Consider the following 25,301-nt stretch of genomic DNA (forward strand, 5'->3'; position numbering starts at 1 on the left):
AGTACATCGATCCCCACCAGAAAAAGATCCTAAAATGAAAACACCAAGGAATGTTGTGGCCAAACTCCAGAACTATCAGATAAAAGAGAAAATCCTGCAAGCAGCCAGAAAGAAACAATTTAAATATCAAGGAGACACAGTAAGGATCACGCAGTACCTGGCTGCATCAACTTTAAGAGATCTAAGGGCCTGGAACGAGATATTTCAAAGAGCATGGGAGCTTGGAATGCAGCCAAGAATCTACTTTCCTGCAAAGCTGAGCCTTCTCTTCCAGGGAAAAAGATGGACATTTAATGAAATGAAAGAATTGCAGAAATTTCTGATGAAAAGACCAGAGCTAAACAGCAAATTTGGACATCAAACAGGAGGTTCAAGAGATACATGAAAAGGTAAAATAAAAGGGGGGAGGGCGGTAAATGGAAAAAAATGCAATCCAGCAAGTTGAAACTGGCTATATCCCACAGAGACTCTCATAAATCCTGAGAAATGTAACTCTAACAGAGAGAATATACCTAGCCAGAAATGCTGGATATCCATGACCTATCCATGAGACTGATATCTAATGGGATGTAACTGGCTTTAACTCCAATGGGGAGAAAGGCTCTAATAACTCTCAAGAATTTTGACTCTATTCAACAGAATATACTGAACTAGAAGGGACAGACATTCAGAATTTTCTATGACTTAGATAGAATGATCTAAAAAAAAATACACTACCTTCCTAAAAAGGGGGACAGGAAAGAGACAGGAGGAGGGAGGGAATTGAATGGGACAAATCTCATTACACTAAGAAGGACCAAAAAACAAACTATGGTAATAGAGGGGAAGAAGGGAGCAGAGGAGAAACACCTGAATCTTCTCATCAGACTTGGCTTAAAGTCAACCTACACATACTCAGTTAACTTATAAAACATCTAACCTTTCAAGTATTAAAGGGGGGAAAATGGGAGGGGGGGAATGGAGAAAGGGAAGGGGAGTGGGGGAAATAAGGGGAAATATCAAAAGGAAGGGAAGGGAAAGGGGAAAGAAAGGGGAGTGTGTGATATAGGAGGGCAAACACACTGAAGGGGGTGGTATTCAAAAACAAAATACTGGGGAATATGGATAAAAGGGGGGGAAGGGGGGAAAATACAAACAGAGGGAAGATAGCACAGAGGGCAATAAAGAATTAATAATCATAACCTTGAATGTGAATGGAATGAACTCTCCCTTAAAACTTAAGCAAATAGCAGAGTGGATTAAAAACCAGAATCCTAAAATATGCTGCTTACAAGAAACTCATTTGAAGCAGAGAGATACATATAGAGTAAAGGTAAAAGGTTGGAGCAAAATATATTTTGCTTCAGCTGAAGTAACAAAAGCAGGGGTAGCAATCCTTATCTCGGACAAAGCAGCAGCAAAAATAGATAGTGTTAAAAGAGATAAAGAAGGAAACTCTATCCTCCTAAAAGGTACCATAGACAATAAATCATTTCAATATTGAATATATATGCACCCAGTGGGACAGCACCCAAATTCTTAGAGGAGAAGCTGAAAGAATTACAGGAAGACATAGACAGCAAAACTCTACTAGTAGGAGACCTCAACCTCCTGCTATCAGATCTAGATAAATCAAATAATAAAACAAACAAGAAAGAAATTAGAGAGGTAAATAGATTGTTAGAAAAATTAGATATGGTAGACTTATGGAGGAAAATGAATGGGGATAGAAAGGAATATACCTTTTTCTCTGCAGTCCATGGAACTTATACAAAAATTGACCATGTACTAGGACATAAAAACTTAATGATCAACTGCAGAAAGGCACAAAGAGTGAATACATCTTTCTCAGATCATAATGCAATAAAAGTCATATGCAATACTGGGCCAAGGAGACCCAGAGCAAATTGGAAACTGAATAGCCTCATCTTAAAAAATGAGTGGACCAAAAAACAAATTATAGAAAGAATTAGCCATTTTATCCTAGATAATGATAATAATGAAACAACATAGCAAAACCTATGGGATTCATTCAAAGCTACTCTCAGGGGATATATTATAGCTCTAAATGCTTATATGAATAAATTGGAGAAAGAGGAAATCAATGAACTAAACATGCAACTAAAAAATTTAGAGAAAGAACAAATCAAAAATCCCCAATCAAATACCAAATTAGAAATATTAAAAATTAAAGGAGAAATTAATTAAATTGAAAGCAAAAAAAACTAGTGAATTAATAAATAAAACCAAAAGTTGGTATTATGAAAAAACCAATAAAATTGGTAAACCTCTCATCAAAAAAGAAAGAAGAAAACCAAATTCCTAGTATTATAAATGAAAAAGGTGAAATCACCACCAATGAGGAGGAAATTAAAGTAATAATTCAAAACTATTTTGCCCAGCTTTATGCCAATAAAGTTGATAATCAAAGTGAAATGGATGAATATTTACAAAAATATAAGTTGCCCAGGTTAAATGAAGAAGAGATTAAATACCTGAACAGCCCTATCTCAGAAAAAGAAATTCAACAAGCCATTATTGAACTCCCTAAAAAAAAATCTCCAGGGCCTGAATAGATTCACAAGTGAATTCTACCAAACATTTAAGGAACAATTTGTTGCAATCCTATATAAACTCTTTGGAAAAATAGGGGAAGATGGAACTCCACCTAACTCTTTCTATGAAACCAATATGGTACTGTTACCTAAACTAGGAAGAGTAAAACAGAGAAAGATTCCCTGATGAATATAGATGCAAAAATTCTAAATAAAATCTTAGCAAAATGACTACAACAAGTCATCACTAGGATAATACATTATGATCAAGTAGGATTTATTCCAGGAATGCAGGGTTGGTTCAATATTAGGAAAACTGTTAGTATAGTCAATTATATCAATAACAAACCTATCGGGGGTGGCTAGGTGACATAATGGATAAAGCACTGGCCTTGGAGTCAGGAGTACCTGGGTTCAAATCTGGTCTCAGACACTTAATAATTACCTAGCTGTGTGGCCCTGGGTAAGCCACTTAACCCCATTTGCCTTGGAAAAACCTAAAAAAAAACCTATCAGAAACCATATGATCATATCAATAGATGCTGAAAAAGCTTTTGAAAAAATACAGCATCCATTCCTATTAAAAACACTAGAAAGTGTAGGAATAAATGGACTGTTCCTTAAAATAATTAGCAGTATCTATCTGAAACCATCAGCAAGCATTATACTCAATGGGGAGAGGCTAGAGGCATTCCCAATAAGATCAGGGGTGAAACAAGGGTGCCCATTATCACCACTACTATTCAATATTGTATTAGAAATGTTAGCATTGGCAATTAGAGAAGAAAAAGAAATTAAAGGAATTAGAATTGGGAAGGAAGAGACAAAACTCTCACTATTCACAGATGACATGACAGTCTACCTAGAGAATCCCAAGAAATCATCTAAAAACCTACTGGAAACAATTAGCAATTTTAGCAAAGTTGCAGGTTATAAAATAAACCGCCATAAATCCTCAACTTTCCTATATATGTCTAGCAAGAAACAGCAGGAAGAGCTAGAAAGAGAAATCCCATTCAAAGTAACCTCAGACAGTGTAAAATACTTGGGAGTCTATTTGCCAAGAAAGACTCAGAATTTTTTTGAAAACAATTATGAAACACTTCTCACACAAATTAAATCAGATTTAAATAACTGGGCAAATATCAACAGCTCATGGATAGGAAGAGCTAATATAATAAAAATGACAATTCTACCAAAACTAAACTATCTGTTTAGTGCCCTACCAATCAAAATTCCAAAAAATTACTTTAATGAGTTAGAAAAAATTGTAAGTAAATTCATATGGAGAAATAAAAAGTCAAGAATTGCCAGGAGCTTAATGAAAAAAAAATGCAAACGAAGGTGGCTTAGCACTACCCGATTTAAAATTATATTGTAAAGCATCAGTCATCAAAACTGTTTGGTATTGGCTAAGAAATAGAGTGGTGGGCCATTGGAATAGACTAGGTGTAAAAGCAGGAGAGGATTATAGTAATCTGGTGTTTGATAAACCCAAAGAGTCTGGTCACTGGGATAAAAAGCCCCTCTTTGATAAAAACTGCTGGGGTAATTGGAACTTAGTATGGAAGAAACTTAGATTAGACCAACACCTCACACCCTTTACCAAGATAAGATCCAAATGGTTACAGGACATAGACACAAAAAACAATACTATAAGCAAATTAGAAGAGCAAGGACTAGTCTACCTGTCAGATCGATGGAAAGGGGAACAGTTTATGACTAAGGAAGAGTTGGAAAACATCACTAAAAACCAATTAGATGATTTCAATTACATTAAATTAAAAAGCTTTTGCACAGATAAAACCAATGTAATCAAGATCAAAAGAAAAGTAGTAAATTGGGAAACAATCTCTACAACTAATGATTCTGACAAAGGACTCATTTCTAAAATATACAGAGAACTTAGTCATATTTTTAAAACAAAAAGCCATTGCCCAATTGACAAATGGTCAAAGGATATGCAAAGGCAATTTACAGATGAGGAGATCAAATCAATCCATAGCCATATGAAAAAATGCTCTAAATCATTAATTATTAGAGAAATGCAAATTAAAGCTATGCTGAGGTACTACCTCACACGTCTCAGATTGTCCAGTATGACCAGGAAGGATAATGATCATTGTTGGAAGGGATGTGGGAAATCTGGGACACTATTATACTGTTGGTGGAGCTGTGAACTCATCCAACCCTTCTGGAGAGCTATTTGGAACTATGCCCAAAGGGCAACAAAAATGTGCATACCCTTTGACCCAGCAATACCACTACTGGGGCTATACCCTGAAGAGATGAGGGAAAAGGGTAAAAACATTACTTGTACAAAAATATTTATAGCAGCCCTGTTTGTGGTGGCAAAGAATTGGAAATCCAGTAAATGTACATCAATTGGGGAATGGTTTAGCAAATTGTGGTATATGTATGTCATGGAACACTATTGTTCTATTAGAAACCATGAGGGATGGGATTTCAGGGAAACCTGGAGGGATTTGCATGAACTGATGCTGAGTGAGATGAGCAGAACCAGAAAAACACTGTACACCCTAACAGCAACATGGGAGTGATGGTCAACCTTGAAGTACTTGCTCATTCCATCAGCACAACAATTGGGAACAATTTTTGGCTGTCTGCAAAGGAGGGTACCATCTGTATCCAGATAAGGAGCTGTGGAATTTGAATAAAGTACAAGGACTATTCCCTTTAATAAAAAAAAACCCAGATGTCTTATTGTCTGATCTGGTTACCTCTGAGAATTCTGTTTTCTTTTAGGATAGGATTTCTCTCTCATCACATCCAATTTGGATCAAGGTACAACATGGAAACAAAGTAAAGACTGAGGGAGTGCTATCTGTGGGGTGGGGGGTGGGGGGAGGGAAGCAAGATTGGGGGGAAATTGTAAAACTCAAATAATATCTTTAATAAAAATTGAATTAAAATAAAATAAAATAAACACTCAAATTCAACCCTGCAAATTAATTATACTATCTGGAATTTTAATAATCATCATAAATAAAGAGCTGAAAGAGAATTTTACCAATAGTAGAGGAAACTGAGCCTAGAAGGCAAGGACTGTTACCTTTTTGTCTTTGTTTAAGCTCACACAAATAGTTACTGGAAGAGTTGGAATTTGACCTCAGTCTAAATGATTATGATTTTAGGAATTATGTGCAAACAGACTACTTTCCTCACTTTATGATTAAAAATCCCAAGAAGGCTAATTGAAAAATATTTTTGAAGTCTACTATGTTCATAGCATTTTCCTAGATCCTGAGGATACAAAAACAAAAATAATGCAGCACATGAGTTAGCCAAAAGGGAGTGTTAAAAATTCAGATATTTCACATTTCACTAGTAAGGAGAGATTATTAGCTCATGACAATATTTCTATACCCAAATATTGTTTAAGATAGCTGAAGATTACCAAGTAGAACATATTCATATGATCATAAATTTCAAGTTGGAAGAGATCTCAAAGAGCATGAACTCCAAACTTTTCATTTTAGATATGAGTGAACTGAGGTCTAGAGAGATGAAGTAGTTTGGTCAATACCATGTTAAGTAGAGCAGGAATTTCAACCAATATAATCTAGCTTCAAATCCAAAATCCTTTCTACTGTAGCACATGACACTATTCTATTATTATAACTATTAAAAGTGAATATTTAAGCTAAACGAGCAGTCACATAGCATAATAGATGAAGAATTGGGTATGGAATCAAGAAAACGAGTTCATATCATGCCTTAGTTACTTTGCACACCCTGATCACTTCATTAGTCTCACCTTTTCTCAATTGTAAAAGTAAAATAATTATAGATTACAAAGATCAGTGCTTTTCCTTCAGTAATTTAACTTCTTCCATGTTTGTCCATATTCCACAATTCCCAGGTCAGTCTAAAACCATGTGTTTCTCTTTATAGAATTTGTCAGTGAGAAAACAAGTACCTCTCTCTGTAGGACTTAAATTCACTTCTGTCTTTTTGACCCTATTCAAAGTCAATAAAATAATCACTTGAAATCATTCCATCCATTGGCTGAATTTTCTTGAAGAGTGTCCTTTTTGAGGGCAGAAAACTACTTACACCATCAACATTCTGGAGTGATACTAATTTTAGAACTTCTCTATTAAGCAATTAACAAACATATATATCAAGTATCTACTACATTCCAGACATGGTGCTAGCCATGGGAACACAAAGACAAAAAATGAAATAGCCATTGATCTCAAGAAGTGTGTGCTATATAAGAGCACACATATAACAGCACACAAAAGAAATACAAGCGGTTTATTTTGTTTTGGTGGGGTAGAGTGGAACTTTATCTTTCTTAAATCTGAAGGATACATAAAATCCCAAGATTTTTCACAATTAATGACTTTTGTCTTTTTTCTGTACCAATGTTTAACTAAAATCCAATTATATTAGCACATTTGTTTATAAGGTCACAGGACTGGGGATTTGAAATATGCATTTACATAGTAAATGACTATACAGAATTGCAGTATTGGAGATAGAAGAATACATAGAGATAATCTAATTACCTTTCATTTCAGATTTGAGGAAACAAATCTAAAAAAGGGGGAAAAATTTTCCAAAATCTCTTAACTACTAAGTGAAAATTTTGGAACTCTGCCACATATATAATGTCATGTTTTCTCCAGTCTCCCTGTATAGGTACAGACTTTTCCCTCTTTCCTCTACAGTTTTAATTGATGTATACTAGTTTGAACTCGATTAAACTGGTTTATACTTGACTAATATAGTTTGAATTATATTAAACTGGTTTGCATTATATTAACAGGTCTGAACTGGGTTCAGTGTACAATTTATTATAAATTGTTCTGGTTAGAGCTGATTTAAACTGAATTGAACTGGATTAAATTGATTTGCATTTGTTTGACTTGGATTAAACTTATTTGAAATGCACTAAACTGGTTTAAACTATATTGAACTGCTTTGAATTGCATTAAAGTGATTTCATTGTGGTTTGAATTATAATAAAGTCTATTAAACTGGCTTGAACTAGGTTGAACTATATTAAAATGGTTTGAATTGGTTGAATTGATCAGGACAAATATAACTGACTACTATTTTACCATGTAATATGAAGAAAGGACTAGTTGAAAAAATACTTTCATTTCCTTATGAAATATATTAGAAAACCATTGTGGACAATAAGTTAATAACTTTTCCAAGGTCAATTAATTAATAACTTTCAGAAGCTGATCCTATGATTCATAGTCCAGTTTTAATTCCAGGATGTCAAAAATGTATACAATCAAAAAGAATACTTCAAAAGACCTCAGAAGTCATCTAGTTTAATTACCTACCCAATGAAAGGAATCCTAAGTGAATAAAATGACTCAGTTTCTCATATAAAACACCTTGCTGACAAATTATTCTCAAAACATGTGTTTATGAAATATTTTCCATTGTGTTTTTATAAGTCTTCTTAGAAATTCCATTTCATCATTCTGTGGTCATGGTGAATCTCACCCAGGAAATTCAAATGTTTCACTCTGGTAAACTTCACCCCTAGTTTACACTAAAATTATTTGCCTCATGGTAGGGCTGAGAGACCAGACCTTCATTCTTAGACATCTCCTATCTTCACTTCCACAGCTATTCCATTTATATCACAGATCTTTCACTTCCCTTCATCTTGTTCTTCACTGTCCTTTCATGCTTAGGCAATACAGGTAATGAAAGTAATAGTGTATTCCTCTTATACCCTGTTCCTAGATTCTCTTCTTACATCCTCTTGACAGTTGCCATTAAGTCTCTACAGAGTTCTTTAAAAAAAAATCAGTTTGTTGGAGGCAGCTAGGTGGCATAGTGGATAGAGTACCAGCCCTGGAGTCATGAAGACCTGAGTTCAAATCCAGGCTCAGACATATAATAATTATCTAGCTGTGTGACCTTCAGTAAGTCATTTAACCCCATTGCTTTGCAAAAGTTTTTTAAAAAGTCAGTTTGATGAAAAATACATTGTCAGTCTGGCTCCATGATTTTTCTTTCTTACTTTTCTTGGTCAAGGCACTCTTTTAGGGTTATACATCTGTATGTACTGATAAATACCCACTCTCACACAAAAAAATAGTATGGTTTCTGACTTAGTAAGGAGCCATTTCTAACTTCTCTTTTCTAGGGTTTCCCAGTTTACCCAGCACTAATCCTAGACTTAAGTAAATAATGGTCACAACAATCTGGGCTTAGATTTGTTCAAGTCATGTCTTTTCTCTGAGTCTAAGCTTCCTCACACAAAGTGAAATATTTCCAGCAAATATATAATAATAGTTAAAGGAATGGTTAATAGGAATAAATGATAGTTAATAGGAATAAAATTCTTAGTTTTCTTGATCACCTCCAATGGTAACTGCTTAAATGCAATATATTGCCTACATTCTGGCCATAATTTTCATTTCTTTCCTTCCCTGGAAACTTGAACTATGTCCCTGGAATTTTAAATTTTTCTAGATGAATTTCTGTTTATCTTGTCTGGAAGGAGGTCTCTGCCCAATATTTCTGTCACCTCCTTACATTACTCCCATGTCATAGCCCTGATCATTTTAGTTCCCTGTTATACATAGCTTTCCTTCATTAGAATGGAAGATTTTTAATGAAAGGGTTCTGGTGGGCTTATCATTTAATTAATATTTGTGGACTAAATATCTGTGTCTTGTTTGTTTATAATTGCATCTCCAACACTTAGTATGCTAGCAGGAATACTGTAAGTACATAATATGTGCTTTATTGAACTATGTCTAACATGTGGTTTTATAATTGAAAATTCTTTGTTCATTAAACACTATACCAAGGTAAATTGTTGTCATCTATTTTATGCCCAAATATACCACATATGTTACTAAAATTGACAAATACTCCCAGTGAAGTACTCAACTCTCCCAACACAATTAGATTCCTTAAAAAATGTACCCTAATAGGATATAGCCCTTAGTTTAATCTACTGATAGCTTCAGAGCAGTCATAGAGTAGAAAGTAAAGGATATGTCTAAGTAGATGGGACTTCAACATTAATAGAAGATATGAATTTAAGTTCTTAGTTAAGAAAATACTCTTAAGAAACAAAAGAATGAGAATCAAAAAGAGTGAGGGAGAAGGAAACCTATTTAAAGATTGGAACATTGAAAAGAAAATATATTAATAATAATTATTTAAAGGTAATAGTTTATATTCTTTTATGTAGTCCCAACATAAATGCCACAGTAAGAAATGATATTTCATTTCAATACTAACAAATCAGGTACTTAGTGTACTGGGGGGAAATTATTAGAACTACTTTAAAGCTGCTTTAACTGGAAGAACTGCAAAAATATTTATTTTCTTATGAAGGAAGGAAGGAATGCCCTCCTGAGTGTATTTAAGTATCCTTCATCTTTCGAATAAATGGTAATGTGAAACAAAAAATGGAAAGATGACCTTAGAATAATAACCTCATGGTTCAACTGGGATTCAACATTCTACCATACAGAAATCATTTGCAATATGTTCAGGATGGAAATTTCTATGCTGCTTTAGAGCTCATAGATGTCATTATAGTTCTGAAAACAGCATCCCCACCAAAAACATCTAGCCCTGAATTGCTTTCTCTCCCTTGTATCAGGCTCCCACATGTAAAATTACTCATGGTTCCCTTGCTCACACTTTCTAGTTCTGCTCAGCTGCTCAGAAATTTGGAGAAGGCCTGAATTGCCTAGAAAAAAGTGAAAAACAATCCATTTTTGAGAGGTGTTTCATATAAAAATGTGGGAGTATTGAAGCAAATCCAGGTCTGGCATTATCTAGATTTTTCTCTAGCTAGTTTTCTTTCCTTTCTATATTGCAGTCACTCTATCCAAAGTCTACATGGAATGTCCCAAGGGGAAAACGCTGGCTTGTACCCGAATAAGATCTTATCAGAAACTTGCCTAAGGTTGCATTTCAGTGAATGCTATTCTCATTGGTTGCACTGGGAATTTTATGGGAGATGGGTTAGTTTGGACTTGAATTTTGAATTCTAATTTTTAAAAATGTGACTTTCAAATTTAATTCGTGGAGGTGTGACTGTAGCTCATACCAATAGCAAGAGTAATATCCTTCAATGTGCACTAAGATGAGTATTAACTGCTGTTTCAGATGATGAGTAATATAGTCTATAAACTAGGTTATAGTGGGGAAAAAAACCCCAAAGACTTTGGAGTCAGAAAGTTTTGGATTTAATATAGATCTGATAAATATATTAAATGACTTTGGACAAGTTACTTCTCTGAAAACACTATCTCAATGATAAGACTATCTCGATGGTCTTTTCAGCTCTATATTCTATACAGTCTTTTCAGCTCTATATTCTATACAGTCTTTTCAGCTCTATATTCTATACAGTTATTTCTTCCATAGGGGCACAAGGCCCCTATGATCTGGAAAATGCATGTAAAATTTTTTGGCTGCCTCTTTGTAGCAGAGAAGAAATCTGAAATTTTTTTTATTTTTCTTTAATGGGTGTTTATAGTTTCTTATCGTAAATTTTGAGTTTTTTAGTCCTAGGTTCTGTATTGAAAGCTGGTCTTCCCATGCCATTTGTGCTTTTACAAAATGCTCAATAAATTCAATGAATTTCTTGTGCTAACCTGTGAGGTATATTGAAACTGTGATGGGGAAAGTTATAATGTGAAAAGGATAACTGTAACAGTGTTATTGGCATATAATTAAGCAGTTTTTGTTAAGTTAAATGCTGAATAATATTAAGAAAACTATTTTTAGGGTATTTCAACCATAGTCCAGCATAATGTGGTAGGGTTCTTTCTAGATTCCTCAAGAACAAGGGTACTAATGTAACTACATAGAATCTAATTTCGTCACTGCACTAACAGAGCACTGGATAGTACATTCAGTTCAGGAAAACTTTTCAAAGTTATGTATGCTAAGAGCTAGACATGCACATAAGGCTGGGAAATAGTTCGGAAGCAGACACAAGGAAGGGAGTTGTAAATAACCCTTTTGAACCACAGAGTCAAAAATTATCAGTTGAAGGAAAAAAAGTGGGGGCCACTTATTCTATTCTTTCAGATCAAGTGAATAGGAAGTTGAATATCTTTATTCATTTTCTCACACACCCTCCAAAGGTGATATTATAACCCAGGAATTGGAAGAATAATGGAGGAGAGACTTTTATGGTAAAAGTGAAACAATAATAACAATAGTAATGCTTGAAGAGGATCATGCCAACCAAGTTAATGGTGGCATGACATATACATTATGTTTATTATTGTGAGGGGATATGCTGTGCAAAGACATCCTTCCCACAGGACTTTTCCAGAGACATTTCAATCCATGGCCTGATTGTGGTTATGGTCTGGGTGCTGCAGGAGGCTTTGAGTATGACTTCTTCTCCCATCAGTGAAGCATCTTGGTGCTCAGCAGTGTTGATAAAGTGCCAATATGTGATATTTGAGGACAAAGTGGCAATACAAGTTATATCCAAGCCTATCTCTTGAAGGACAAATCATCAATATGGATTCCTTGCATATCAATGAGACACTGCAACATTTCAGCATTCATGGGCTGTGACAACATGGTACATCTAAACCTGTCTCTCATTGTACTAATCATCAATATGGACTTTCCTCTCAGACCTTCAACCATATTCCCCCAAGAATCCAAAGAGAAAAACAAAATCAAAAGAATAATTGTGGTCAACCTGCCTTCTATCCTCTGAATTTTTTTTCTGATTTTTGGGACTTTTTTACTGGAGATATTTTCTTTGAATTTGGAAATTACTGTCCACTAGAAGTTGAGGGTAAAGTATTTTTTTCTCCTTTTGCTTAATGAATATTTCAACCTGGAAAGAAGTAACCACACATCTCTTCCATTGTTGAAACTTCTCTCTGTGGTCATGCATTGAGGGAACCAATGTTTATGGAAAGTTCCCAACACAAAGAAATCATCTGGCAGATTTGTTTATTTGTCTTTAAGTTAAAATATCCCCTAATAATTCACATTTATTTTAATCATGCATGATTAATTAGCATATATTTTCAAGAAGGATGATATATATATATATATATGTATACATATATATATGTGTGTGTGTGTGTGTGTGTGTGTGTGTGTGTGTGTGAATTATAGGGTATATTCTACCAAGATATGTTATTGCCAAGAGAAATATTTTCTGAACTCATAAACATCTAGGACCATGTGCTAGTGACACACAAGTCTACAAAAGGGCATTCTAGTTCTCACAAAATATCGTAAGAATTGTGTTCACTTTATCACTACTTGGACAAGTAGATAATGTTCATTTGTATGACATTATCTACTGAGCTCTAGATAATCATGGGTGAATTTGGACACTCCAAGTGCTTCCAAATTATCCCAGGAGACTAACAGAACCAGTGTAATATGTTTTATTTCTTGTGAGCTAGGGATGTTTTGGTGTGAATGGATGTCACCAAGGAGCTGTCTATCATCTTTCCTAACAAATTAAAATACATTCATTGCACTGCCCCTGTCATAAAGTCCCTTATTTATGACCCTTGGGAGGAAGTTTGTGAAGAACAGCTAAACCAGTTTGCTGAAGTAGATACCCAGCTGCTTATGCTGTTAATATAGCTGTAGAAAGAATATGATTTATTCTAGAGTTTATTTCCCACCAGTTTGATATAAATCCCACACCAGCTCTATGGTGACCCACACAGTGCACACACATCAATGTGCTCTAGTGATATTATGACAACCCTGAGAATCACTAACTTGAGTAAGTACCAAAGGCGCAGACCCATATGGAATTTAAGATCTCTCTTCATAGACTTCCTCCATGAACAAGAAGGTACTGTTAGATTTTAAACAACAAAAAGAATCACAAAATCCTTTTCATAAAACCAAGTCAAAACTGATGTAGTCATCTCTGCAACACTGCATCAAGATTATATCTTTCATTGGAGTTGCAGGTGGAGAGGAGGCTCTTTCCGTACTCCTTGCAAAAACATCAGTTGACTGGGCAAAACCATACTATTTCTGGAACTATCAACAAATCTATTTCAAGTGCTGGAAACTCATTAATCAGTTCTACTTCAAAACCATGGAGTTACTATATACTCTATTCTTGTACTACTCACCAAAGATACCATCCTAAGGACTCAATTAATTGATCAAATAAGTCAACAAATATTTATTTTAGAAATTTAAGTGATATGTCATAGCCTAGGGTACAGACCTCCTGCTCTCTTCATAGAATAGCTAAGATAAAAGTTAAGATAAAAAAATAGCCAAATAAAAATTTTGCCAGTCAAAGAGAAAAAGATACTTACTTTATAAGGTCCTTGATTACAACCACAGTAAGTGCTTTCCATAGTATAGCTCCTCAAAACCCCAATTTCTCGCCAAACAACAACCCGAGCAGTTGAAGCCCTGGATTTCTCCACCAGGAAACTGCAGCTGTTGATTGCAAATGCAGGTGACACTTTATCAAGGATTTTGGGAAGTGTCTGCAATGAAAATTAATTTTGAGTCACAGACTATCAAATATATGATTAGATATTCATATTAATATGTTATAAAAACTCTTCACTGAGATTAAGGATTATTCAAAAGAGATCATCTGAATAGACTATACAGAAAAAAATGAAATGGGTTCAAAATGTCTACTATCTATTATCATTTGCAATCATAATCTGTTAACTCAATAAGATAAAGCTAAAAAGTTAGTTGTTTTAGCTTCAGGAAAATTTGGATTCAAATCCTTCCTAGGGTACTTACTAGCTTTGCAACATTTGGCAAATTATTTAATCTCACAGTTCTTCATTTTCCTAAAATAAAAGATGAAGGGCTTGGACCCATAGTATTAGTGTTTGGATTCCTAGTAGGTAATACCTTATCCAACTGGAATTTAAACTCAAGTTTTCTGACTTTAAACTCAGTATTGTTTCCTCCCAATATTATAATGTTCATTGTCCCATGCCTCTTTCCTTAACTTGATGTTTCCAGGTACCAAATCTGAAGTTTTTTTTTTCTTTGACCAGAATGATATAAAATTTTTAATAATATCTTGCTTAAGATAAAATATTTGCTGAAATTATTAAGCCATGGTATGGGTCCAAGATGGTAAAGTAAAGGCAGGGACTCCTGTGAGCTCTCCCCAAGTCTCCAGATACCATTAAATAATAATTCTAACCAAATTCTATAGTGACAGAACCCACGAAATGACTAACTGAAACAATTTTTCAGTCCAAGACAACTTGGCAAAACCAGGGGAAGGGTCTGCTACACTAGGATTAGAAAGGGGCTTTAGCCAAGCCCAGACCACACTGGAGCAAACAGGCTCCAGGCATCTATTCTCTCAGTCTCTGGTACCAGACCACTCTGGTAGCAACAGAGCCCAATCTAGCACAGGACTCAACAGCAGACCTGATTGTAGAGGACCAGGAGCCTGCCCAGGGGAGACATCTGACAGTTGATTCCTGAATGATCAATCCACAGATGGTAAGGGGGTTGGGGAGATTGCAGAGGTCTCTGCTATCCCTGAGGCAGGACTCTGTGACATTGCTCAAACTCAGATCCAGTTTGCAGTCCGGGACACCAATCTCAAGAAAAAGAGCAGAAGCTCTACAGAGTTTACTACCATAGAGGAGTAAGGACTCACCTCCCTCTCCCCACAGTTGCAGGACAGAAAAGAGTGTCTGTGGTCAACTACAGACCAGAGCACAGGTCAGGAGAGCAGTTGTGGCATCTCAAAAGATGTGGAGAACTTGCTGGTCCCTGGGGGATATTCCTGAAAACCATCTGCAAAACCTTCAAAAACTTGGGACAGCATGTCTTTCACCTTGGAAGCAGAGCCACATCTTAAAAAAAATTAAAATCGGATTGCAGTTTGGGGAAATGAGCAAACAACAGAAGAAAAAAATTGACCATAGACAATTATCTTGGTTCTATGGAGGATCAAAATACACACTTAGGAGAAGATAATAAAGTCCAATTTCTGCATTTAAAGCTTCCATCAAAAATATGAATAGATCTTAGGCCATGAAAAAGCTCAAAAAAGTTTTTGAAAATCAAGGAAGGAAGGTTGGGAAGACAAATGAGAGTGATACAGGAGAATCATGAAAACCAAGTTAGCAGCCTGGTGACAGAGATAGTCAAAATAATGAAGGCCTTCTGGCCAAGATGACAGAGAGGACAGGAACAGTTCTAAAATCTCCTGATCTTTCCCCATATATGATATGAAACAAACCTCTTAACAGAAATCTGATCAACAAAACCCAGAAAGAAAAGCCAGGAAAAAGAATATGTAACTCAGGATTTGTCTTCTGCAGTCATGGGTGAGTCCAGGAGCAGAGGGTGCACTCTGCTGGGAGCACTGGATGGGGAGAAGTTGGAAGCCCAGATCAGTGGTAGATCAGCCTGATTAGCAGCAGGGCAGGAGATCTGGAGCCTGAGGACTTGAGAACTGGACCTGCTTGATCAGCAGCGGGACTAGAGCCTGGTCGACCATGGGGGCTTAGGTCAACTAAGGAGCAGAGGCATTGGTGTTGGCACTGACCCCATGGAGATTGCTGACAGGGCTGGGGAGAGAGTTCCAGTGCAGGAGCTATAGACATCATCCCTGGTCTCATCTGGTCAGGAGGAACTTGGAGTCCACAGCTCCACTTCAGCTGAAGCCTCTTTCCAGAGCAAACAGAATTAAAGACTACCTCTGCCCCAGGCTAAGGCCAAGAAGCAGAACCACCTAAGCTGATAATAAGGAGAGTGACCAACATACCCCAGGTTATAGTCAATTATTGATCAAAGACAAAAGTATTTAACAGCTTCAACCACTCCCTCTAGGCACTAGGGAAATGGCCTCAATCAAGGTCACAGACACTCCAGAGAAAGCAAACAGCACCAACTACTGCCAGCTGGAGAAATTACACTCAGTGAGTAAAGCGTCTAGGTATCCCAAAATCAAACCTCAGTGAATCAGCTGCTCCCTATCTCAAGATCTTAGCCAAATGAAGAAAGGCCAGCAGAAAGGAGGATCCATAGAAAAGTTCTTGGGAGGAAAAGACCATAACTCAGAGAGACCTAGAACCTATGAGGATATGAATTGGTCACCAGCACAGAAAGACTTCCTTGAGGAAATAAGGAAGGAGTATAAAAATCAACTGGAAAATTTGGGAAAAGTAACCAAAGGGAAGATTAACATCATGCAACAAGAAAACAAAATTGGAAAATACAATTGCATAAATACAAAATGAGAATAATTCTCTCAGATCCTCAGTTGGGCAAATGCAAAAAGAATAGTTTTCTCAAAACCTCAATTGGTCAAATGGAAAGCTCTTTCAAAAATAGAATTGACTAATTGGAAAAGGAGTTGCAAAAGGTAAATGAAGAAAACTCTTCTCTAAAAAAAAAGGATGGAGTGTACAGAAACTAAAGACTTCATGAGACAGCAAGAGCCTGTTAAACAAAAACAAAAAAATAGAAAAAATAGAAAAAATAGAAGAAAATGTAAAATACTTAACCAGCAAAACCACTGACCTTGAGAATAGATTGAGGAGGGGCAACCTTAGAATTATTGGTCTTCCTGAAAACATTGAAGAAGGGGAAAAAAGCCTGGAATTAATATTACAGGATCTGGTGATGGAAAATTGCCCTGATATCATGGAACCAGAGGAAAAATAGTTATTGAAAGAATACATCAATCCCCTCCAGAAAGATATCCTAAAATGTAAACACCAAGGAATGTTGTGGCCAAATTCCAGAACTATCAGATAAAAGAGAAAATTCTGCAGGCAGACAGAAAGAAACAAAAAACAAAGTAGCCACAGTAAGGATTAGGCAGGACCTGACTACATCAACATTAAGGGATCAAAGGGCCTGCAACAAGATATTCTGAAGAGCAAGGGAGCTTGGAATACAGCCAAGAATCCACTGTCCAGCAAAGCTGAGCCTTCTTTTTCAGGGGAAAAGATGGATATTTAGCAAAATTGAAGAATTCCAACCATTCTGGATGAAAAGAGCAGAGATGAATAGAAAATTTGGACATCAAACAGGAGGTTCAAGAGACACATGAAAAGGTAAAAAAGTGGGGGGGGGTAAAGAAAAAAAAACTGCTATCCAAGAATATGAAATTGGCTATAACCCAGCATGGAAAAAAGATTCTCATAGCTCTTGAGAATTGTGACTCTAACAGAGAGAATATACCTAGCCAGAAGTGATGGACACTCTTGACTTATCCATGAGACTGGTATCCAATGGAATGAAGCTGACCATAAAACTACTTGGGAGAAAGATTCTAATAATTCTCAAGAATCATAACTCTATTAGATGGAATATAATCAGCTAGAAGTGATGGATACTCAGAATTTTCTATGACTCAGATAGAATGATTTAAAAATAATACTTCCTTTAAAAGGGTGACAGCAAGGAGACTAGAGGATGGAGGGGATTGAATGGGTTAAATCTCATTAAATTAAGAGTTACAAAAGACCTGTGGTAATAGAGGGGAAGAATGGAGGAGATGAGAAACACCTGAATGGTCCTCTCATCAGACTTAGCTTAAAGTTGACTTACACAAACAGTCAGTTAACTTAAAAAAAATCTTGACTTCCAAGTATTAAAACGGGGAAAGGGGATGGAGGGGGGAGAAAAAGGGAAACTAACAGAAAGAAGGGAAGGGAAAAGGGGAAAATAGGAAGGGGAAAGAAAGGGGAGGGAGTGGATATAGGAGGGAAAATACACTGAAGGAGCTGGTATTCAGAAACAAATTCCTGGATATGGATAAAGGTAAAAAGGGGGGGGGGATACAAACAGAGGGAAGGTAGCATGAAGGGCAATAAAGAGTTGGTAAATATAACTTTGAATGTGAATGGGATGAACTCTCCCTAAAAATGTAATCGAATAGCAGAGTTGATTAAAAACCAGAATCCTACAATATGCTGCTTACAAGAAACTCATTTGAAGCTGAGAGATACACGTAGAGAAAAGGTAAAAGTTTGGAGCAAAATATATTTTGCTTTAGCTGAAGTGAAAAAAGCAGGGGTAGCAATACTTATCTCAGACAATGCACCTGCAAAAATTGACATTGCTAAAAGAAATAAGGAAGGAAAATACATCCTCCTAAAAGGTACCATGGACAATAAAGTGATTTCAATACTGAATATGCAAGCACCCAATAGAATAGCATCCAAATTCTTAGAGGAGAAGATGAAAGAACTACAGGAAGACATAGACAGCAAAACTCTACCACTGGAAGACTTCAACCTCCCTCTCTCAGATTTAGATAAATAGAATCATGATATAATCAAGAAAGAAGTTAAGGAGGTAAATAGATTGTTCAAAAACCTGGATATGATAGACTTATGGAGGTAAATGAATGCTGATAGAAAGGAATATACCTTTTTCTCTGCAGTACATGGAACTTATACAAAAATTGACCATGTGCTAGGGTATAAAAACCTAAATATCAACTGCAGAAAGGCAGAAATATTGAATAAATCTTTCTCAGATCACAATGCAATAAAAATCATATGCAAAATTAGGCCAGGGAGATATAGACCCAGAACTAATTGGAAACTGAATAACCTCATTTTATGAGTGGATCAAAAAACAAATTATAAAAAGAATTAATTATTTTATCCTAGATAATGACAATAATGAAACAACAAACCAAAACTTATGGGATTCACTCAAAATGGCTGTCAGTGGATATATCTTTAAAACCTTATATGAATTAATTAGAGAAAGAGGTAATCAATGAAATAAATATGCAACTAAAAAATGAGAAAAAAACAAATTAAAACCACCCAATTAATTACCAAATTAGAAATTCTGAAAATTAAAGGAGAAGTTAATAAAATCAAAAGCAAAAACCATTTAATTAATAAATAAAACCAAGGGTTTGGTTTTATGAAAAAAAAACAATTAAATTGATAAAGCTCTGGTTAATTTGATAAAAAAAGAAGAAAACCAAATTGTTAGTTTCATAAATGAAAAAGTTGAACTCACCATCAATGAGGAGGAAATTTACGTAATAATTTGGAATTATTTTGCCTAACACTATGCAAATAAATTTTATAATCTAATTGAAATGGATGAATATTTACAAAAATATAAGTTTCCTAGGTTAAATGAAGAGGAGATTAAATACATAAGCAACACTATTTCAGAAAAAGAAATTCAGCAAGCCATCATTGAATTCCCTAAAAAAAATCTCCAGAGCCTGATGGAATCACAAGTGAATTCTACCAAACATTTAAGAAAAAATTGGTTGCAATTCTATATAAACTTGTTGGAAAAATAGAGGAAGACTGAACTCTGCCTAACTAATTCTTCAAAACCAATATGGTGCTAATACCTAAACCATGAAGAGCTAAAACAGAGAAAGAAAAGTATAGACCTACGTCTCTGATGAATATAGATGCAAAATCTTTTTTAATAAAATTTTATTTACTTTAAGTTTTACAATTTTCCCCTAATATTAATTCCCTCTCCCACCCCCCATAGAAGGCTATTTGCCAGTCTTTACCTTGTTTCCATGGTATACACTGATCCAAATTGAGTGTGATGAGAGAGAAATCATAATCTTAAGGAAGATACATAAAGTATAAGAGATATCAAGATCAGAAAATGATATATTGGGTTTTTTTTTCCTATATTAAATATAATAGTCTTTGGTCTTTGTTCAAGCTCCACAGTTCTTTCTATGAATATAGATGATATTTCCATTGCAGACAACCCCAAATTGTCTCTGATTTTTGCACTAATGGAATGAGCAAGTCCATCAAGGTTGATCATTACCCCCATGTTACTGTTAGGATGTATAGTGTTTTTCTGGTTCTGAACATCTCACTCAGCATCAGTTCATACAAATCCCTCCAGGCTTCCAAGAATATCCATCCCTCCTGGTTTCTAATAGAATAATGTTCCATGATATACATATACCACAGTTTGCTAAGGCATTCTCCAATTGTAGGACATATACTTATATTCTTACTTATATTCCAATTCTTTGTCACCACAAACAGGACTGCTATGAATATTTTTTTACAAGTGATCTTTTTACCCTCTTTCATCTTCTCTTCAGGTTATAGACCCAGTTAGTGATATTGCTGGATCAAAGCATATGCACATTTTTGTTGCCCTTTGGCTGCAGTTCCAAATTGCTCTCTAGAAAGGTTGGATGAGTTCACAGCTCCACCAACAATGTAAAAGTGTCCAAGATTCCCCACAACTCTTCCAACAATGATTATTATCCTTTCTGGTCATATTGGCCAGTCTGAGATTTGTGGGGTGGACCTCAGAGAAGCTTTAATTTGCATTTCTCTAATAAGTAATGATTTAGAGCAATTTTTCATATGAATATGGATTGCTTTGATCTCATCTGTAAATTGTCTTTGCATATCCTTTGACCATTTGACAATTGGGGAATGTCTTTTTAAAAAAATATGACTCAGTTGTCTGTATATTTTAGAAATGAATCTTTTGTCAGAAATATTAGTTATAAAGATTTGTTCCCAGTTGACTACATTTCCTTTCATCTTGGTTACAGTGGTTTTGTTTGTGCAAAAGCTTTTTAATTTAATGCAATCAAAATTATCTAGTTTATTTTTAATGGTATTCTCCATTTCTTCCTTAGTCATAAACTGCTTCCCTTTCCATAGATCAGACAGGTAAACTACTCCTTGATCTTCTAATTTTCTTATAGTATTATTTTTTATGTCTAAATCCTGTATCCATTTGGATCTTATCTTTGTATAGGGTGTGAGGTGTTGGTATAATCTAATTTTCTTCCATACTAACTTCCTATTTTCCCAACACATTTTATCGCAGAGAGAGTTTTTATCCCAATAGCCAGACTCTTTGGATTATCAAACAGCAGATTACTATAATCATTTCCTGCTATTGCACCTAATCTATTCCACTGATCCACCACTCTATTTCTTAGCCAATGCCAGACAGTTTTAATGATTGATGCTTTATAATATAATTTTAGAACAGTTAGGGCAAAGCCTCCTTCTTTTGCACTTTTTTTCATTAAATTCCTGGAAATTCTTGACTTTTTATTTCTCCATATGATTTTACTTACAACCTTTTCCTAGCTCATTAAAGCATTTTTTTGGAATTATAATTGGTATGGCACTAAACAGGTAGTTTAGTATTGATGGAATTGTCATTTTTATTAAATTAGCTCTACCTATCCATGAGCAATTGATGCTTGTCCAGTTATTTAAATCTGATTTAATTTGTGTGAGAAGTGTTTTATAATTGCTTTCAAAAAAGTTTCTGGGGTGGCTAAGTGGTGCAGTGGATAAAGCACCAGCTCTGGAGTCAGGAGTACCTGGGTTCAAATCCAGTCTCAGACATTTAATAATTACCTATCTGTGTGGCCTTGGGCAAGCCACTTAACCCCATTTGCCTTGCATAAACATAAAAAAAGTTTCTGAGTCTGCCTTGGCAAATAGACACCGAGGTATTTTATATTTTCTGAGGTTTCTTTGAATGGGATATCTCTTTCTAGCTCTTCCTGCTGTTAAATGCAAAAATCTTAAATAAAATCTTAGCAAAGCAATTACAACAAGTTATCACTAGGATTATACATTTTGACCAAGTAGGATTTATCCCAGGAATGCAAGGCTGTTTCAATATTATGAAAACTTTTATTGTAATTAATGATATCAATAACAAACTATCAGAAATCATATTATTATATCAATAGATGCTGAAAAAAAAGCTTTTGACAAAATACAGCACCCATTGCTACTGAAAACACTATAGAGTGTAGGAATACATGGACTGTTCCTTAGAATCATAAGCAGTATCTATCTGAAACCATTAACAAGCATTATATTCAATGGGGAGAAGCTAGAAGCATTCCCAATAAGATCAGGGGTGACAAAAGGATGCCCATTATCACCACTACTATTCAATATTGTATTAGAAATGTTAGCTTCAGCAATTAGAGAAGAAAAAGAAATTGAAGGGATTATAATTGGGAAGGAACAGACAAAACTCTCACTACTTGCAGATGACATGGTGGTATACTATGAGAATTCCAAGAAATCATCCAAAAAACTACTGGAAACAATTAGCAATTTTAGCAAAGTTGTAGGATATAAAATAAACCCTCATAAGTCTTCAACTTATACATATATATGTATGTATGTATGTATGTATATATGACTAGCAAGATACAGCAGGAAGAGCTAGAAAGAGAAATCCCATTCAAAGTAAACTCAAACATTATAAAATACCTGGGAGTCCATTTGCCAAGGCAAACTCAAAAACTTTATGAAAACTATTACCAAACACTTCTCACTCAAATTAAATCAGGTTTAAATAACTGGAAAAACATCAACTGCTCATGGATAAATTGAGTCAATATAATAAAAATGACAATTCTACAAATGCTAAACTACCTGTTTAGTTCCCTACCAATCAAAATTCCAAAAAATTACTTTAAAGAGTTAGAAAATGCTGTAAGTAAATTCATATGGAGAAACAAAAAGTCAAGAATTTCCAGGGATTCAATGAAAAAAAAATATAAAAGAAGGTGGATTAGCCCTACCTGATCTAAATTTATATTATAAATTATCAGTCATCCCAACTGTCTGGTATTGGCCAAGAAATATTATGGACCAGTGGAATCGACTAGGTGCAACAGCAGGAATGAACTATAGTGAACTGCTGTTTGATAAATACAAAGAGTCAAGCTATGGAGATAAAAACTCTCCCTTCAATAAAAAAACTGTTGGGAAAATTGGAAAATAGTATGGAAGAAAATTGGATTAGACCAATTTCTCATGCCCTATATGAAGATAAGATCAAAATGGATACAGGATTTAGACATAAAATTCAATATTATTTGCAATCAAGGAATAATTTACATGCCAGATCTATAGAAAGGGAAGCAGTTTATGACTAAGGAAGAGATGGAGAACAGCATTAAAAATAAACTAGATAATTTTTATTGCATTAAATTAAAAAGCTTTTTCACAGACAAAACCACTGTAACCAATATGAAAGGAAATGTAGTCATCTGGGAAACAATCGTTACAACTAATATTTCTAACAAAGGACTGATTTCTAAAATATACAAAGAACTGAGTCAAACTTTTTTTTAAAAAAGACAAGCCATTCCTGAATTGACAAATAGTCAAAGGACATGCAAAGGCAATTTACGGATGAGGAGATAAAAGCAATCCATAGTCATATGAAAAATTGCTCTAAATCATTACTTATTAAAGAAATGCAAATTAAATCTTCTCTGATGCACCACCTCACACCTCTCAGACTGGCCAATATGACCAGAAAGGTAAATGATCATTGGTGGAAGGGTTGTAGGGAATCTGGGGCATTATCACATTGTTGGTGGAGCTGTGAACTCAAACAACCTTTCTGTAGAGCAATTTGGAACTATAGCCAAAGGGAAACAAAAATGTGCATACCCTTTGATCCAGCAATATCACTACTGGGTCCATACATTGAAGTGATTATGAAAAAGGAGCCCTGTTTGTGGTGGCAAAGATTTGGAAATCAAGTAACTGTACTTGAATTGGGGAATGCCTTAGTAAACTGTGCTATACATATATATATATATATATATATATATATATATATATATATATATATATATATATATATATGTCATGGAATGCTATTGTTCTATTAGAAACCAGGAGGGATGGGAATTCAAAGAAGCCTGGAGGGATTTGCACAAACTGATGCTCAGTGAGGTGCAATGATCAAACTTGGTGGACTCACTCATTCCATCAGTACAACAATCAGGGGCAATTTGGGGCAGTCTGCAATGGAGAATACCATCTGTATTCAGAGAAAGAACTGTGGAGTTTGAACGAAGACCAAGGAATATTAACTTTAATTTAGGGGAAAAAACTGATGTCTTATTGTCTGATCTTTCTAGTTGTTATACCTTATGCGTCTTCCTTAAGAATAGGATTTCTCTCTCTTAACTTTCAATCTGGATCAATGTATACCATGGAAACAATGTAAAGAATGGCAGATTGCCTTCTGTGGGCAGGGGGAGGAAAGTTATATTAGAAGAAAAATCGTAAAACTCAAAGTAAATAAATAAAATATTTAGGTAAAAAATACTGAAGAAAATCATATCTTAAAATATCAGACTAAGTAAAATGGAAAAGGCAGTTCTAAAGGTCAATGAGCAAAAGAATATCTTAAAAAATAGATTTAGCCAAATGGTAAAGGAGATACAAAAGCTCTCTGAAGAAAATAACTCCTTAAAATGTAAAATGGAGCTAAGGTAAGCTATTGATTTTGTGAGAAATTAAGATGCAATAAAATAAATTTAATGAATAAAAAAGAATGGAAAAAGTAAAAGACAATGTAGAATATCTCACTGAAAAAAAACTGACCTGTAAAACAGATGCAAAAGAGATAATTTTAAAATTATTGTACTCCCTGAAAGTCATGATCAAAAACGGGAATGAAATGTCATTTTCAATAAATACTCCAGTAAACCTACCCTTACATCCTTGAAGTAGAGAGTAAAATAGAAATTGAAAGAATATACTAATCATCTCCTGAAAAAGATCCTAATATGAAAATTGCCAGGAATATTCTAGTTAAATTTCAGAATTCCCAAGTAAAGGAGAAAATGTTGCAAGAAATAAGAAAGAAATGATCCAAATATCATGGAGCTACAGTCAGTAAAGCTTTAGCAGCCTCTATATTAAAGATCATAGGGCTTGGAATATGATTTTCTGGGAGTCAAAAGAGCTTGGATTACAATGAAAACCAATGAATCTGCAAAATTGCACTTAT

The 25,301-nt window shown here is 34.9% G+C and overlaps 1 protein-coding gene across 4 annotated transcripts in view; it reads right to left on the bottom strand.

The window, feature by feature from the left end:
- Positions 1 to 25,301, bottom strand: part of AGBL1 (AGBL carboxypeptidase 1) — a 1,019,050-nt gene that overhangs the window by 471,426 nt on the left and 522,323 nt on the right. For all 4 annotated transcript variants that reach the window (XM_074234136.1, XM_074234135.1, XM_074234137.1 and 1 more), the window contains one exon: positions 13,835 to 14,011. In XM_074234136.1, the coding sequence (XP_074090237.1) occupies positions 13,835 to 14,011 (177 nt within the window). The remainder of the gene's footprint in view (positions 1 to 13,834; positions 14,012 to 25,301) is intronic.

Source organism: Macrotis lagotis, chromosome 4, assembly GCF_037893015.1.
Source record: "Macrotis lagotis isolate mMagLag1 chromosome 4, bilby.v1.9.chrom.fasta, whole genome shotgun sequence".
Lineage (NCBI taxonomy): Eukaryota > Metazoa > Chordata > Mammalia > Peramelemorphia > Peramelidae > Macrotis > Macrotis lagotis.